The 18,392-nt window shown below is 43.5% G+C and overlaps 1 protein-coding gene across 1 annotated transcript in view; it reads left to right on the forward strand.

Annotated features, from left to right (window-relative positions):
* Positions 1-454: 454 nt before the first annotated feature.
* Positions 455-18,392, forward strand: part of TBX18 (T-box transcription factor 18) — a 33,698-nt gene continuing 15,760 nt past the window's right edge. The window contains exons 1-6 of the mRNA XM_074990951.1: positions 455-1,041; positions 2,023-2,206; positions 4,293-4,394; positions 7,801-7,972; positions 15,359-15,526; positions 17,994-18,058. Coding sequence (XP_074847052.1) covers positions 729-1,041; positions 2,023-2,206; positions 4,293-4,394; positions 7,801-7,972; positions 15,359-15,526; positions 17,994-18,058 — 1,004 coding nt within the window. The 5' untranslated portion in view covers positions 455-728. The remainder of the gene's footprint in view (positions 1,042-2,022; positions 2,207-4,292; positions 4,395-7,800; positions 7,973-15,358; positions 15,527-17,993; positions 18,059-18,392) is intronic.

Below are 18,392 nucleotides of genomic sequence, written 5' to 3' on the forward strand. Positions count from 1 at the left end.
GGCTCGGCCAGGTGCGGTCCCAGAACTGGCCACAATGGGGCCAGGACAGACAACTCCGCCATGTAATGGCCCGGGGGGAGATCCGGGGGGAGGGAGGCTTTACGCGCTGATTGCCGGGCAGCGCCTCATTGTAACGCCCCCGGTTCCCGCGTTGCTTGGGGAGAGTGTGGCGCTGGAGGGGTGCGGGGCTGTTAGCGCCTGTTGCTCGGCGGGGCTGTCCCTGGCCCCCGCAAGAGCCGCGCACCTTGCCCGAGAGCCGACTGCCGGGAGCGCCATCCCACCCCCCCAGCACCGGCCCTTTCCTGCCCTTATAAGGAAGACTGACCGGGCTCGCGATAATCCCCGCTTTCCGATTGGCCCGCGCCGGGTTTGAGTGACAGCCCCGCCTGGCTCCGCCCAGCCTCGGCCACTTTATTGACACTAATGAGCGAGTGCTTTGCCGCCGCCCCCCGGCTCGGACGTGCTGACAGATCCGGGCCACACATTTCAATTACCAGCCCTAATTGGTGCGCGCCGCGCGCTGCCTCCCCATGTCAGTCCCGCCTGGGCGGCGGACGGGGCAGAGCGCGGCGGAGGCCGGGCGCGGGACGGGCAGGGACAGCCTGGGCCGGACCCCGGCACGGGCCAGGAGAGCCGTGCGGCCCGCCAGGGGGCCGAGCCCGCCGAGGCCGGGGGCCCGCGCTGTGCCTATGCGCGGCGTGTAGGGCGGAGGCCGGGGGGCGCCGGGCATGGCTGAGAAGCGGCGATCCCCGCCCTGCCCCGCCATGAGCCTCAAGGCGCACGCCTTCTCGGTGGAGGCGCTGATCGGGGCCGAGAGGCAGCAGCAGCAGCAGCAGCAGCACCCGCCGCCCAAGCGGCGCAAGCTGGGGGCGGCCGAGGAGCCGGCGGCGGCGGCCGAGGAGGAAGCGGGTGGCGGCTGCGAGAAGGGGGCCGGCGAGGGAGCCCGGAGCGCCCCTCTGCAGCCCCACGCGGGGGCCGTGTCGGCGCCCAGCCGGAGCTGCGGCGAGCTGGAGCCGAGCTGCGGCGCCCGGGGACCCGCCGGTGAGTCTCCTCCCCGCTCCGGTCCCGGACAAGCTCCCCCGCCGCCCCGCCCCGCCCCAGCTGTCAAAGCAGCCAGCGGCCCCACGCGGCGGCCGCGCCCGGGGATCCAGCCCCGGGCCCCCGGAGAAAGGGAGGGGACGTGTTCGGGGCCAGAGCCGATCCCGGGCCGGTTCGGCTTCGCTCCGTGTAACCCCCCCTGCGCCGGATTAACCCCCGCCCGGCTCTACCCTGGGGCTGGTTTGCATCGGCCAGAGCCCGGCTTCCCTCCTCCTCCGCCCCTCGGACCCCGCCCGGGCGCGGATCCGGCACGTTCCTCCTCCCGCCGGGTTCCTGCTTCCCCCGAGCACCGCGGGGAAAAGCCCCTCCGGCCGGTGAGCTGCGGGCAAAGCACCGGGCCGAGCTGAGACGTGTTAATTAAACTGCTCCAGGCCCCGGGCAAGCAGCCACCCGGGGCGGCGCGGCGTGTGCCCGCGGAGCGCCTGGCCCCGGGTTTTCTGACAGCTGCGTTCCAGGCCAGGGGCCGAGCCCGACCTGCGGACGCGGCGCAGCTGGGACCCGCGTCAGTTGCAGCCAGCGGCGCGGTCAGGTCTGGGCCAGGAGGCCAAAGCACGTGGAAAGAAGCGGGGCAAGTGGCCCGGCTCGGGCTGCCCAGGCGATGGGCTCGGATCGCGAGTTAACCCGCCCGCCCGGCTTTGAACTCCGCGGCCAAACCCGGCCCAGGTGCCCGGCCGGGCACCCCGCTTGCACCAGCCCCGGGCGGGCCGGGGCCCCGCGGGGAGGGAAGCGCGCCGGGGCGGGAGGGCGGCTCTCCCCAGCTGGGCAGGCGTCGGACTTGCTCTTTTTGTTGGTTCTTTGGGGGATCCAGGAGCCCGGGCCCGGCTTCTCCTCCGCCCGGAGCCCCTGGGAGTTGCGGCTGCGGAGATCCGGGCCCCGCTGCTCCTTTGCTTTCCTCCTGACGCTCTCCCCCGCTTCCCTTTCCAGGCAGCTGCGAGGAGAGTTTCCTAGGAGGGTCCCCGCCAGTGTCGCCCAGCGGCTCCCCGAAGGGGTCTAGGCCCGGTTCCCCCCCGCCCACCCCGCAGGCGCCCCGGGTAGATCTGCAGGGAGCCGAGCTCTGGAAGCGCTTCCATGAGATCGGCACCGAGATGATCATCACCAAGGCGGGAAGGTAAAGACCTGCGGCTCGCTCCCCGCCCGTCCCCCTGCCGAGGCAAAGGTGCGCTGCGCCTTTCCACTGCGCCCGCCAGCGCCCGGGCTCCGAGCCTCTGGCTGGGCGCCGCAGGGCCTCCGCGGCAGGGAGAAGTTGCTCAAGAGTCCTCCAAATCAGACGGTCCAACCGCGTCCAAATCAAATCACGCTGGGAAATCTAAAAGGTTAAGGCTTATTTTCCTGTAGGCAGCCCGGGTCCCCGCGGAAAGGGCTGGGTCGTTAAGTCAGTTCCACCCCACCCCATAAATACAACCAATGAATAGTATAAACTGGCTTGTTAATTTTTATTCTGTGGACCAATTTAATTTCTCCCTTCCCTCGTTGTTTCCTGCAACTAGGGAAAGCTGGAGTTTGTAGGAGGTTCACATGGCTTATTTCAGAAGTCCATTGATGAAGGAAGATTAGACTTCCTGCAAAAGAGACAGGCTATTTTAACTGTCCTCCTGATTTATGCTATGCTTCCTTCAGGTGGATAAACACACTGTCCCATAATAGAACTTTCTTCGGTTATGTTAATCAAATACAAAATCTGATGCCACAGAAGCCAGGTTTTGCTGTGCTCTTTTGGACAGCTAATTTATAATAACTATACAGATGGCATACACAGCCTCCAATCGGCAAATACATCAAAGTGGAGAAAACAAATTGATTTATGACCTAGGTAGATCACAATAATTTTCGATGGGCACAGGAGCATGTGGGGTTTAAGGTTTCCTGTTCATTAGGATGAAGTCTATGAATGTTGTATTCTTCTAAAATAAACTCCCCCCCTACTCTTTCAATGGATACACATGGCAAAAAGCTGGCTAGTATAAAATATCTGAACTTATTAGAAATTACAAAAACATATTTGATTGAATCCATATGCTACCGTCTCCATTTTCAGTGAGACTTTATTAATGATTGAAATGCAGTCTTTACCAGCACAAAGCAACATTTGTCTTGAGTGTCCGGTCCTTTTTTCCCTTTTTCTTATCTTACAGGTGCACTGAAATAGTATTAAGAAACAGATTCACCCTGCAATTTGTTTAGAAAGTATAGAAATAACATGTATTTTTTTTTTCATTTACAAACGACTTTAAATTCTGCTAATCATTTCAGAACTGCTGAAAACATGGAATTTAATTGGAATGGCATTTGGATTTATGTAATAAGAAAAAATATATTTTATTATGTCATTTTAACATTTCTTATATTTGCTTCTCAGAATGAATTTTCTATGTCAAAACCATGTGTCAAACATGAAGTGAATTGATGCATAATTTTTTGTATCTAAAATCTCCACATTGGTTAATTATTCCCTATTTGCCACCAAAAGATCTAAATCATTAACTTATTTATAAACGCAATTTGTGTCTGGGTTTTTATTTTTAATAAAGAAGTTTTACTATCCCTTTCAAATACAGAGCATCTCGTGCAGTTCACCTTTTGTATGCTTCAGACCAGATGTCCCATCTGAATAAGAAACGTATACTTTGCTTATCACATGGCACACTAGGTTTTACTACTGCCTTCTTGTTTTATATTTATATCACCATGTCTTAAAAGTATAATTTGCTGACACATAAGTGTTGCAGCCTTTGCTGCTGTCAGTTAGAACTCAGCTGACAGTTTCAATTTCTGCAGGTTATGATCTTACTTGATAAGAGCTGTTACTTTTGCCTCTCATATGCTTTTCAGCCTAAGATCAAGTGGATATCTACTAAATCTCCAGCAGGTTTTAAATGCATATGTAGTTAAAATAAAAGTCTCAGAACAAAATGACTTACTATCTAACAATAAAATTGAAATGACGTAGTGATGTTTTTACTCTCAAAACATATCACAAAACATACGAAGCATTGTTCAGTAAAAATGCATCTTGAAAATCTGTCGTGGCCCATCAAATGGACCATTTTATGGCTATGTGGTCATAATGATAAAATAAAGATACACACTTTTCCAGATTAGGGGGAGAGGGGGATACCCAAAAACTGGTTTCTTTTGCTGTACAATGTTCTGAAGTCTGTTTCATATTAAAATAACTTCCCCTTTTCTATGTTCAGGCGGATGTTCCCTGCAATGAGAGTGAAGATCTCAGGTTTAGACCCACATCAGCAGTACTACATTGCCATGGACATTGTGCCAGTGGACAACAAACGATACAGGTACAGTAAAACAAACAAACAAAACCTTGTGATGTAAAGCATACAGATGTTGGCTTTTAGAATAGAATATTAATTGTGTCTGAATTAGCAGAAGGTAGAATTTAATGCTCTTCCAAATTCCTATTTCTGTCTCAGCGCATAAAAATAAGTTGTGCCAAGTATGTAAGAAAAAACTGCAGGTTTTTTTGAAGTGCTTTCTGTGGTTGGCTTAATGTTCTGTATGTGCGATAGGTGAGCGGTCAGATTTTTTGCTTTCACAGTCTGCAATTTAGCCCTGTCTAAGAGAAATTTGTAATGCATTTTGTTCAAAATCCATAGCTACAAAGTGTATCCGCTTTGAAGTAATTTCCTCTGAATTAATAAGTATTAAAATATATATATTCTAAGTGACACTACATTACAATGCAAAGCATTTACATGTTTTTGAATTATGGTTCAAATGGATTTATGAGAAATGCTGCTCTTTCTGTTACAGTTTGAGGATAACAAGTAGATCTCTTTCCTGATTTTTGATTTGAATGGATTAATAGCATTTCTATATGTGAAATGTCATGTTAAATAATATTGAGCAGTGATTAGTCAGTTGTAATTATTTAATACTTCAAAGAAGGGTCATATTTATGTAAATATGGACTGGGCTATGCAAATAGTCCTGTTTTTGTATGGGTCTACCAGTTTGATTGAATATTTGCAGGTTTAGGTACACAGTAATTATTGTTAGAGAGGTAGCCGTGTTAGTCTGTATCTTCAGAAACAACAAGAAGTCCTGTGGCACCTTATAGACTAACAGATATTTTGGAGCATAAGCTTTCGTGGGCAAAGACCCGCTGCATCAGATGCAAGTAATTATTAGCGTGTTTAGAAACGTTATGAATCAAGGGCCTGACCTTTTTTGCCATTCTAATGGAAAAGAAAAATTTTAGCAAGTTGTTCTGTGGGAGCAGGATTGGATCCTCACAAGTTATCATTTTGGTTATTTCAACCCATTGTTAGAACAGTGTGGTAAATAGGTTCAATGTAGGTTTAATTGTAGAAATAGGAAACTTTGATAAAGGGAATGAAGAACAAGCTGATCACACTCTCAGTGAATCTCTTTTCTTGCCACACCAGCACTAGGTCTGAATTATGTTCGTTGTGTAACCTAAAATTACTCATTGTAGTTTTCTCCTTCTAGAGGTACATTTATGACAATTATAGTTTTGTTTAGGGAGAATTTTTCAGCAAGGTGACAATAAAAAAACTGAGAACAATTCATATAGTAGTTGTCTGGTGAGGTTTGCTTGTTTTTGGATTATACCATGACAAACAGAAACAAGTTTTATGTAGGCCAGAGCAATTCATTTAAAACGGAAAATATTTATGCTGATTTGGGTCCAAAGTAAAATTTATGTCATCTGGTCCAAACAGAAATGTAAATTTACATAGTACTGTGAACATATGGTTTCAGATCTTTATGAGCAGTGAGATAAATGGGAGCACTTACCTAAAGTTAAAAAATCTGATTATTAAAATGAGGACATTATTAAATGTTAGTAGTTTTAACAAGAAATGCATCTTTTCCATTTAGATGTGTGTGTATATGTATTACTGTCCTTGCTTCTGCACTGCTGACCATTAATTTTCCAAAATTAAACCCCCCTGAATTCAGCTCATGGGATCATAGATGAAATGCAGTATTTTCATGGTTGGAACATATACATTTTGTTAATAATCTATTCAGTATTATGTTTATTTTATCTTTCTGGAACTACTTTTTATTGGATTTCACATTTCTACAAGCAAGACTGTTTTGCAGTGAATTCATTCTTTAATAGTGATTATTATCTTAGTCCCATTACTATGGTTTGATACTCCACACAATGCTTTTTCTGACCATCTAAGAGCTACTGTAACAGTTCTATGCTGGGCTCAATTGTGCTTCCATTGAAGTGAATGACAGAACTAACTAAAATGTCATCCGCTCAGGATAATTTAAATTTAGCCAAATTAAACCTTATCACATAAGTCAGGCATTGTTTTGAAATATTTTCAAAAATACTAATGAAGTACAATTTTTAAAGTTCGCACCATAGTATAGGTAAATAAAGTAGTACATCTAATTCATTCATTAAGTAAAAACAATAATAAATCAGATAAGATATAGCAGAACAAATAACAAACTGCATGATTTAGGTAAAGGGTATTTCTCAAAAGAAGCAATCACAGAATATCATTTCACATTTAATGGCTGGTGTGATTTACATCTGTACCTATTTGTAATGAATAATTTTAGAAGTTTCCACTCTTGATAATATTGCATATTTTATTCTCTTAAAGAGAATAACCGTACAAAGAGTCATACATGTCAAAAGTGTTGAAAGATGTTTCTTAAAATTAAATTGAACTTTTTTTTGTCACGGGCATTGTTCTTTTTTCTGAATGCCATATGCCTATCAAATCTATTCATTTGCACAGGTTTTAATTAGTGGGTTTAAAATATAATTGTCCAAAAAATAGCTGAAATCAGAATAAGATATTTCTACTGAAGGATAACTTATTTTTACTACAGAATGACTTTATTTGTTTTTATAAAAAGAAACATAGCAGGATGTGGTTTTTTTATTTAAATATTTCTGTGGTTCTGTCAAGAAGATCAATATGGTTCTCACAAAAATCTTCTCATTTGAATGTCATTCCCTTTTTCATTGTCGCAAGCAGTGCTGTATCTGGAATAGCTTTATTTGTGGACTGTTTCATGTTAGAAACAACATGCTAAGTGAGTCATGTACAGAGCTGTTTATGTCATTGTATAAATTAAGGCCCAGATTTTGCTCTATTATTCTGGAGCTCATCCAGAGTGATGCCACTGAGATCAATGACTCTGTCATAGCATAACTGGTGGTTAGTGGAAAGACTGCAGTTGCATTAATGGGAGTTGCATCAGGCTTTAAATGAAAGCAGAATTTTGTCCTATCTGTTGAAGATGCTTTTGCTAATATTTTGTGCCTGAATTGTTATGCAGCAGCTGACAATTGGCCATTTGAAAGGGAAGGTAAATCAAACATGTTATTTGGAGCAGAGAAGGCTGTTGTGTTTCTTAGTGCAGCTATTAGGATAATCTTGGCAGCAGTGCAGGAGACGGCTCCCTGAAATGCTGTGATTTTGTTTATATTGATTACTTTCCTTTTAGCTCTCTATTCTGAGTGGAATTTCATAACTATTTGTATAGATTTCTTTTAAGCTGGTTTTAATGTTCCCTTATCTCTGGGATATTTTGCCTAGACACATTGTATTTATTGCCCCCACCACCACCACCATTTGTAGTTTGACAGGAGCAATGCGCACAAAGATTTGCTATATCAATCAGAAGAAGCCTGATGAATTATTTCCCATTTCATTCTGACATATGTTGGGCTTCTTTTGGTAGGTACGTTTACCACAGCTCTAAATGGATGGTGGCCGGGAATGCTGATTCACCAGTACCTCCTCGTGTTTATATTCACCCTGATTCACCCGCCTCCGGGGAGACTTGGATGAGACAAGTGATCAGCTTTGACAAACTGAAACTAACAAACAACGAACTGGATGATCAAGGACATGTGAGTATCCCATCAATATTACAAACTAGCATGTCACTCATTACACAAAGATTTTATGACATGCATCTCCCTATTGACAATAATGAACTTAGCCTTGCAAAGCTTCATAAAAATTGACCAGTGTTCATGCAAAACGTGCTTGTTCTTTTACTTTGATAATTGATGATGTAATTTTTTTAAAAAATGGATGCTAGTTTTTACTGGCATCTCAAAAATATAAAACTCCTGCATAGATAGAATTGTGCAGGACTGAATTCACTGTCCTAAAAGTACAGAATTGTTTTTACATTTTCCCACCATATCTTGCAATATCAGTTCTTATCAGGAAGTGTGCTTAAACTCACTAGTAGTTGGAATAAATGTTAATAATATGTAATAAGTTTATATTAATTAAAAAGTATATTTAACTGTATTTTTAACCTAAGCATTTGTGTGAAATCCCACAAGGTGTTAATAATTGCACTCCACAATGAACAACATGGGAGCTAGGTTCGCTCTGATAATGATTTATTACATACCTTATGAAGCAAGACCCTTTCACAGCTGAGGCTCATTACTTCTGGAAAAGCTGGCAGACTGCTGCAGTATGAGCGTTCTGTGTGCAAGCTCTGAATTGTTTAGTTATGACATTATCTAATGTGACAAAATGTGTTTATATTCATATTTCCTTTTCTCTTGAAAACTGTTGAAACATGACAGATGTAAGCCAGCATCTTTCCAACAATCCCTAAAATAGCTGTACTTGACACCTTAGGAAATAATTAAAAAACAAGTATTGTTTTTAGACAGGATGAAGCCTTTATTTTTGACAAATCCAGTAATAAATGGCAAATGTTGGCTTTCTTTCAAAGGGAACGTTGAACTCAAAGAGTCGGGAGTTTTAAGCACTTGAATGACAAGTCAGAAACCGGATGTGGGTTACATTGACTCTAAAGAGACCAGACTTATTAAATGGGATGATTCCTCAGTCACGAAAAGGGATAACAGGGAATACAATACATGCAAAAAATACTCTGTCTGGCTAGGAGTATTTTCCTTCTGTGCACATTTCCCATTGAAATCAATGGAACCACTGCTTGCAGCATTGTGTGAGATCATGGTCCCAATTGTAAATTCTTCAAGCTTCTCTGAAGAAAGCACATCTGTCTAGGGTAGGTCTGTACAGGGTGCGATTGCAGGTTGGGTGTACTTACTAAGCTAGCTGTGATCTAGCCAGGGCAGGTATGGGAGCGGTGAAAGCAGGGTTCCAGATGGGCTTGTACAGCCCATGCTGAAGGTCCCTATATGAGAGGTGGTAGTAAAGTGGAGCCATTTCATATCAACTATAGAATGGATCTGCATTAGGGAAAATCTGGACCAATAATTCTGCTGTGTTAAACCTTGTTCTTTCTCCTTGAACTCTCTCTTCTTCAGTTCTTTCCCAGCCTCTGTTCATGTTACATAGGAATAAGCAGCTGGTTTTCCCCACTTGGTTTCAAGAAAGAGTCCTGGTATGTTATTGTCAGATATCGCAGGAGTCAGGTTGCTGTTTCATTGTAGATATGTCCCTAAAAGAGTTTGAATTAATAGCATTTCTATTTAGGAATTAGCATCAGCCACCTCCATCTTTACATGACCTGTGCAATTATGAACCTGGGGTCCGATTCTGCAATCCCAGGGTGAATAAATGTTACTCAGCATGAGAAGTTCAGTGGCCTTCAGTGGGATTACTTGTGTACTTGCAATTAATGTGAACAAGGGCTGCACCAACTGCACCCTAACTTGTACTGAAGCAATTAAAAAGGGAAGAAAGTTGTAATTCTGTATGACTTCAGCCCCACACCAGGTAGGCTATGTCTACACCTGGAGGTAGAAGCTGGATTCCCAGCTTGTGCAAACATACTAGCATTGTGTGCCATTGGTAGCTTGGGCAGAAGCAAGTGGCAGCCTGATCTAACAGCCCCAAGAGCGTAATTCATGAGATCCAGACAGGTTTGTTCTGAAGGCAGCTAGCCTGTTACTATGGCTCAACTACCATTTTCAGTAGGCTATTTCCATGAGAGCTATAGAGAGTATGTCTGCGTGAGCTGGGAATCATGCCCCTACCTCCAAGCTTAGGCATAGCCAAGCGTTCAGGTAGATTGTTGTAACCATTGATTTCTGTGGGGCCTCACATAGACACAGCCATATGCCCATGTGGTGTCAGTTTCAGGACTGGGGCTCAAGATTTAATCTTGGCGATGGACAAAGGGCTAAATTACTGTATTTACTGGACTGTATAGTGTGTACTATACTTTATTGTGGAAGATCACATTTCAGGCATTCCACCTCCTGAGCTGAAATCCACAGTGTTTATAGCACACTCTTATTCATGGTGCAGAGAAATTTAAAATTACTGCAGCACTCTTTATTTATTAAAGTCTCTGTTTGGAAGCTAGCCAAATAGTATTCTTCTACAGAGATTCAAAACACATTGAACTGTTTCAGAGCTACAACACCCACATCCCCGAAAACAAAACAAAAATGTAAATTTAAAGGATTTTTTTATTTAAGGTGATAGAAGATTGGTTGCAAAATTCATCGTTCTAAAATCTGGGAAATTGGAAACATTCATTATTACCAGAAAAGGCAAAACCAGAAAGCATAACAGTGGCTATTTCAATGGTTGCATTCTTTTTGAGTAGCATGGAATGCTGAATGGAAATGACAACAATAGCTGAAGAGAAATAATTGTGTATTTTGTGATAATAAAAGAAATGCTTCCCATAAATGGAAAGGACCCGCTTTTCTCTGTGTGGTGAGAAAGAGAGGAGGGCTAGATAAGCTTTGTGCAGGGGCTGGACTTGGTGACTTCCTAAGGTCTTTTCCAGCTCTAGGATTCTGTGATTCTAAGGAGAGCTGTCAATCAGGCCCACACAACCTTCCATACTATTATTTATTTAAATTCAGGGTCTAAAACTTTTTCCTTGCATCCTTAATTTGGTGGAATTTGTGCTCTAGCAAAGTTTATTTTCATTGGATTCAGGCAGAATGGCTTAGAGGAACCTCACTTGGCTTCAACAGCTCTGCTCCCCAATTACCTCTTGTGGGTGATGTAAGGAGACAGAGACAGAATTTAGCCTTCAGCCATTCCTTCTACACATTGTAGATGTTGTGTCCAGTTACTCATTTAGACAGTCTATTGATTTTGCTCTTTTCAAACATCCATATTCATCCGAAGTGTGGCCAGTTTACACACAATTTTCCCCATCAGTGTTCTGGTGCTTGATTCTTCAGCAAAATAACTCCATTGACTTCCATGGAGTGACAGTAATGTGAGAGAAATTGGAAAGCTGCACGTTGTTATAACAAATCATGACACCAAATAAATAGGTAAAATGTCCTAGCCAATGTTACATACTTTCAAGGGACATGTTAAAATCCTGATACAGTTGCCCCGCATGTGTAACTCCCATTCATATGACCAGGAGCTACATATGTGAATTGAGGACACATTAGTAAATATTAATGCTCTGGAAGCGACTAATGGCCAGCTTGTTCAGGGCTTCATTGTGCTACACCCTGTACAGAAAGATGGTGACGGTGCCTGCCCCAATTTTAGCCCTTTGAGAATTGAAAATGGCCACATTTCTTAGTATTCTAGGGCTACTCACTTTGCTGTTTGAACACATCCTGGGAACACTTCTGTGTGCTGATGTTGTCATCTGCATTTTGATTGGGAGCCCTGGTCTTCACTCTTTTATATGAACAGACCCATGGACTGAATCTTGAAGCAGTTTTGCTCATAGAATCCCCCTGTGGATTTTGCATGTGGAACAACAGGAGGGTCAGGTGAAATTTATACATGTTCAATGTGGTGCTGTGGGCTTATTGTGAATCATCTAATTTATTTGTTGCATACGGCGTTATTAAATTATACAGGGCAGTAACCCTGCATATAATGATGTCCATACAAACACATCAGTATCATTAATTAGAAACTTTATGATGACGGAAAAGAAAACTTCACTTTACAACTGACATACGCAAACGTGGGGAACTCATTGCAAGTCCACGCTTAGCTTTGCTCACTTTCTGAAATAGAGGCTGCCTGGTAAGATGGATCATCTATGATTAGAACTGGTTAAAATGTTTGCACCGTTTTTGACCAAGATTTCTGTGTAAAAAGTCAATATTTTTGACACTTTCCTGTTAACGACTTTTGATGCAAAGTAACTTGTTTTAACTCCGGGTTCAAAATGGAGTCCCACCAGAGATCTTTAAATTGAATCAAACCCCTGTCTCTTTTCTCCCCTCTTTAAATCAGGGGTCGGATTGCAGATGGAAGCTAGCCAGTACTCTACCTGTGTTCACAAATGTGTTTTGGAGTACTTTGTGTAGATTTTTTGTTAAAATGACCTTCAGGGAAAGGTTGAAAATATTGACCTTTAAATGTGCATTGCGAGGCTTCATGAAAGTGTTGGAAGGTGGTTTTCATATCTTGGCTCAAAATGTTTCTCCACACATGTGAAGCCTGAAGAAATTAGCTTTGTAGAAAAGGTCAAAGAGGATTTCTGTTTGGTTGGTTGGCTTGTTTTTTTGAGAAGTGGGGAAAGGAACCTCGCAGCTAGGAGAAAGGGTCATCGTGTGGATGGGCTGCACGGCAAGAATCTCTGTTGGGCTTTTGTTCCTGGTTATTTTTCTTTTGGTTATATGGAAGGCTCCAATCATTGAGAGCTTTCTTGCTTTGTACAAGCTGGATTTGTCCATTTGCAATTGTAGTTTATGTTCCTGCACTGTCCCTGGAATATCTTGAGAGGGAGCCTGAGATTTCTCAAGTCACAAGCTCCCTGCCAGCCATGCCACTGCCCCCCTCCCCCCCCTCCCCCCAGCTCTAGCAAAGAGCAAACTATAACCTGTCACTCTCCATTTCAGCATGCGCTCCTTGGGGTACATATGCAGCACTGGGGGCAGGTGCACTTTGGAAGCATTAGCAGGGCCAATACACTTCCCTGTCCCTGGATCGCCCTGCCCGCTTGCAGAAGTGAGAGGTTAGCCTGGTTCCTCCCTTGTCCTGTAGCCCCAAGAGTATCATGTGCCTTGGCTTTCCTTACTCCTGTTCACAGGGGGGCCCATGGCCAGGAGGTACAGGAATTGAACCGATATTTTGCTAAACCCGAATATTGTGCTGATCTGCATGTCAATTTAAGTTTAATTATCTTAAATAACTGAGTGATCTGAGATGGGTGTCATTGACTCAATTTTTAAAGGGATGCAGCGTACTTAAAAAAATAAGTTCAAGGTAATGTCAATTCCTTGGCTGTTTTTGCCATTTGACTATTTCCTGCTTTGAAAAAGACCTATACAAATGCCAGAAACTGACTGATTCTTCAGGAAAAATGGCACGGACAGTGTCGACTCGGTGCTATTAAATGCACAGAGGAAGCAAACTGAAAAAACATAAGTTTCTTTTCACTGATCTCTCCATAATGGTAATTACAGGTATTACTAGCAACAATAGAGGGTAAAATATATTCAGAGAGAAGTGAGATTTAGTTATTTCCTCCTTAAAATGGGCTCACTTTACAATTGCCCTGCACTTTGCAAAGTCATTTAACCCAGAACAAAGCTGTGCGTGTGGGGTGGGGGGGAACTTCTGCACAGTCAGAATAATAGAAAAACAATTTATGTTCCGTTACATTGGTATAAATTACTAGACAAGGTGCAAGGCAATGGATGACTGGAGGTGTAGTGTGTCATTTTGGTTTGAGCTTGAATTCTCTATGTACCCATTACTCCCTTACACCATCAGGTATTTAGGCTGTGCAAGGGATGCAAGATCAGACTTTTGGTGTTCTTTATTCACCTGCTAATGCTTCTTCTATGGAGACTTTTTTCCGACAGAAAAATGCTGGAAAGATTGTGAAAAGAGATTTTTAAACAGTCAGTTGAACAAAGCCAATCTCTGACCATTTGCTCCAAGTGAAGCTACAGAAGCCGGAGAAGTCACCTTGTATTAGAACGTCCATAAGGGGCTGTGTGAAGCCATTTGCTGGCGCTCTTCTGAAGTTATTGTCAAAAAGCCCAGTTGCAATATAATGGAATACTTGATTATCTGGAAACTTTGCTTATCCAAAACAGGGATCATGTCACCCAGCCAGGACTAAATGCATTAAAAAGTACTCTGCCTAGCCAACCCTTGTTTATTCAAGCTAATGTAACGTCCCCCATTTCATTTGGATAAATGATGTTTCACGGTATTTGGCGTTATTCAGGCTGGGTGAAGTTAAAATCTCCATGTTGTGATGCCTGATTGCATAAGCTTTCTGTAGCTGCTAAAAAAGCAGTCAATTTTTAAAAAGGTTGCTCTTGAATCTTAATTAAGTTCCTACAAGCCTGTAGCTATAAAACTGGTTATTTCTTTATTGATTAGACCTTCTAAAAGTTGCCATGTTTCTGATATTTAATAAGAAATCTATTAAAAGTATGTTTCTCTTTAATGAAATGGAAAAAACGTAAGAACAAATCGTTTGTGTTTTATGCCTCCTCCAAAATGTAGAAATGCCACAGCAATCCTGGTAATTATTATGAATGTCTTTTATCTGATGACCTTACATTCATAAGATTTTTATAGTTTTGGGGCCTAAAACCTTAGTAATGGGAATTGTTCTTTTCTTCTTAAATTGACAGGTATGTAGTGCAGTGGCTATATGTATTATTCCTATATAAGTAACGTTCCTTGTATTTGTTTACATACTGTAAATACAGTTTTGCTAATGTCTTACCCATGAAAGCTCATTACCTAACCAATAATTTTGTTAGTCTTTAAGGTGCTGCAGGACTGGTTGTTTTTTGTGAAGCTACAGACTAATGTGGCTACCCCTCTGAGACATTGTTGCTAACATTGGTGGGTTTCTTAAAGCCCCTGCTCTTGAAGTCATGAGAATCTCAGCTGTCATTTACAACCCTTTCCACCAAATACATTTATAGCTCTCATGGTCACAAACAACTACCTGCCAAATTCACCACTCTTGCAGCATTTTCAAGATTTTCCTGAAGTTTCAACATCCAGAAAGCAAACTGATGTTTTTTGCAGTCATACGTGATGAAATCCAGTCCCCTCTGAAGTCTATGGGACACTTCCAACTGACTTCTCAGTGATGCCAGCATTGCACCCATGCATTTTAAGCCAACCTAATTATTTTTTGAGTTCCTCAGTCATGAGTTTTGAATGCTTAGCACTGGCAGTGTTCGAAGTACAGAGTGAATAAACAGCCGTAATGAGACCCACCATAAGCTGTAGAAAATTGAATTTCTATGAGATTGCATGGAAAGCAGCACATGCCTTAATCTTTTCCCACAAATTCTAGCAGCCTTGAAATGTCCTTTCTAATAAATGTTACATTTTCTTTGTTTCTGTTGCTGTAGATTATCCTTCATTCAATGCATAAATACCAGCCGCGGGTCCATGTCATTCGTAAAGACTGTGGAGATGATCTCTCTCCAGTCAAGCCTATTCCTTCAGGAGAAGGTGTGAAAGCATTTTCTTTTCCAGAAACTGTTTTCACTACGGTAACAGCATACCAGAATCAACAGGTAATTTTTGGCTTTTTTGGTAATATTTTACTGGCTAGACCGACTATGCCAGAGAAGTACAAGAGAAGAAAAGGAGAAGCCTTTTATTTCACCACTTACTAATAAGGCGTTTGTTTAGTACTCTAAATATTTTATAGCTTTTTGTATGACTGTAGCATGTGGCTGTCCTGACTGAGACAGACGTGCCAGAATGCAAAACACTGTACAAGATGGTTCCTGGCCAGAAGCTCTTGCAATTTAAACAGATAGGGATTTAAGATGTTCTATTCCTGTTTCACAGATAGGGTTTGAGATACATTCCCAGGGAGGTTAGTTGCCTAAAGGGCACCTGAAAAGATCTGAACCAAGAAAAATGAAGCCAGGCCTACACATACAGGCTGCTTCTATACTAGCAAGTTCTTTTGAAAGATTCTTCGAAGAGCCCATGGAGTGTCTACACACGCAAAGCATTTTTTGAAAGGAAGTCAAAAGAACGTGTTGCTCCTTTCGAAATCACGCTTTCTTTCCTGTTTCAGGAAGAGCGCCCGCTTGCAAAAGCGTCTTTCAAAAGAAAACGTGTGTAGACTCTCAGTCTTCATTTTCGATCCCTGGCCTGCTCTTTCAAAAGAGCAGGGGCTCTGTGGACGCTCTCTTTCAAAAGAGCAGATCACTCTTTTGATCTGCTTTTTTGTGTGTGGACGCACTCTTCTGAAAGAAGTTCGTTCGGAAGAGATCTTCCAGAACAGCTTCTTTCAAAAGATCTCTGTAGTGTAGACGTAGCCACAGTGGCCCAGTTGTACTGATACAGCTGCACTGCTGAAGCACATCCAGTGAAGATGCTCTATGCGGATAGGAGAGATGTCTCCTATCAGCATAAAAAGCCCACATACATGAGCAATATAAGCTATGCCTGCAGGGAAAACTCTCCCTCTGTCGTAGCACTGTGCACATGAGCGTTTATGTCAGTGTAACTTATGTCACCTGTCAGAGGGATGGAATATTTACACCCCTGGGCTACGTCTACACGTGCACCCAACTTCGAAATAGCTTATTTCGATGAATAACGTCTACACATCCTCCAGGGCTGGCAACGTCGATGTTCAACTTCGACGTTGCTCAGCCCAACATCGAAATAGGCACAGCGAGGGAATGTCTACACGCCAAAGTAGCACACATCGAAATAAGGGAGCCAGGCACAGCTGCAGACAGGGTCACGGGGCGGACTCAACAGCAAGTCGCTCCCTTAAAGGGCCCCTCCCAGACACACTTTCATTAAACAGTGCAAGATACACAGAGCCAACAACTAGTTGCAGACCCTGTATATGCAGCACGGACCCCCAGCTGCAGCAGCAGCAGCCAGAAGCCCTGGGCTAAGGGCTGCTGCCCACGGTGACCACAGAGCCCCGCAAGGGCTGGAGAGAGAGTATCTCTCAACCCCCCAGCTGATGGCCGCCATGGAGGACCCCGCTATTTCGATGTTGCGGGACGCGGATCGTCTACACGTCCCTACTTCGATGTTGAACGTCGAAGTAGGGCGCTATTCCCATCCCCTCATGGGGTTAGCGACTTCGACGTCTCGCCGCCTAACGTCGATTTCAACTTCGAAATAGCGCCCAACACGTGTAGACGTGACGGGCGCTATTTCAAAGTTACTGCCGCTACTTCGAAGTAGCGTGCACGTGTAGACGCAGCTCTGGTGACATAAATTTTGCTGACATAGGCAGTAGTGTAGACATAGCCTAAAAGCCAGATTTTAAAAGCTATTTAGTTGTCTAAAATGAACATTCATTCCAAATAATTTAGCACAATTATGTTTTTTGGTATGTATAGATAGATATGGAGTCTATGCTTATTGATGGCCTACTTTTTCCAGAAAGTAGGAAGCAAAATGATGTTGGGTGCAACAGAGATTGGGAGAGGCCTCTGACTGATGGGCTGTCATTATTTGGTAACTGTTCTGTTGAGTTAAAGAAATTACAAGTATTTCCTTGTGTTTCGTTTGTTTACAGTGTGTGTATCTGAGCACAGTAGCCTAACAGAAATCTCTCTTAGTCAGCATTTACTTCTGTCTGTATATATTTTATGTAACTGGCACAAACAAGGAGACTATACATTGTCTCCAGCAAAGAAGCCGCATTTTCCAGACAATTTCTTTCAAGAACCCCAACCAGCTTTGGTGTAAAATAAACACTCATTGACTTCAAAAATGGGAGGAATTAAAATGGAAAAGTCTAATGACAGCCAGGCATGCTGGAAGAATGTGTATAGTGGGGGTGCAGACAGCCATTGAGCAAAACTCTAAACTGTGTATACAATGGAAACCCCTTCAAGTTCAGGGGTACAGCAGCAGTCCAACTCCCCTGCATCATACACAGACCTCTAGTTCCAACACCTTTGATGGCAGCTCAGGGTTGGAGAATAATTTGCTATGCATATCACTTAGACTGAATTGGTAAAGTTTTGCTATCACTTTCATTTATACTTCCAGATCACTCGATTAAAGATCGATAGGAATCCATTTGCCAAAGGATTTAGAGATTCTGGACGTAACAGGTAAGATTTAGAAAAATGGGCTTGTGTACGGTGACTTAATTTGTTAAAGGGTATAAAGAACAGATGCCATGCACACAGGAAAGGAGTGTCTGTTCTTACAGATCTTTCAGGCTAGTAAGCACTAGGTGTCACAGTGTTAGTCCTAGAATCAGCACTTTTTTTGTATAAAAAAGAGGAGCCTGTTCACAGCCGGGTCCCCATCCCCTCCCCTTCCCTGGCTGGGTCCCAGGGGCTGGGGCTCTGCCCCAGCTGGCTCCGAGCCCCAGGGCTGCTGTGGTTCCTCCAGCTCCCCAGGGCCGGATCTGCTGATGGGGCTCTGTGCCCCAGCTGACTC

The sequence above is a fragment of the Carettochelys insculpta genome, chromosome 3, assembly GCF_033958435.1.
Source record: "Carettochelys insculpta isolate YL-2023 chromosome 3, ASM3395843v1, whole genome shotgun sequence".
Lineage (NCBI taxonomy): Eukaryota > Metazoa > Chordata > Testudines > Carettochelyidae > Carettochelys > Carettochelys insculpta.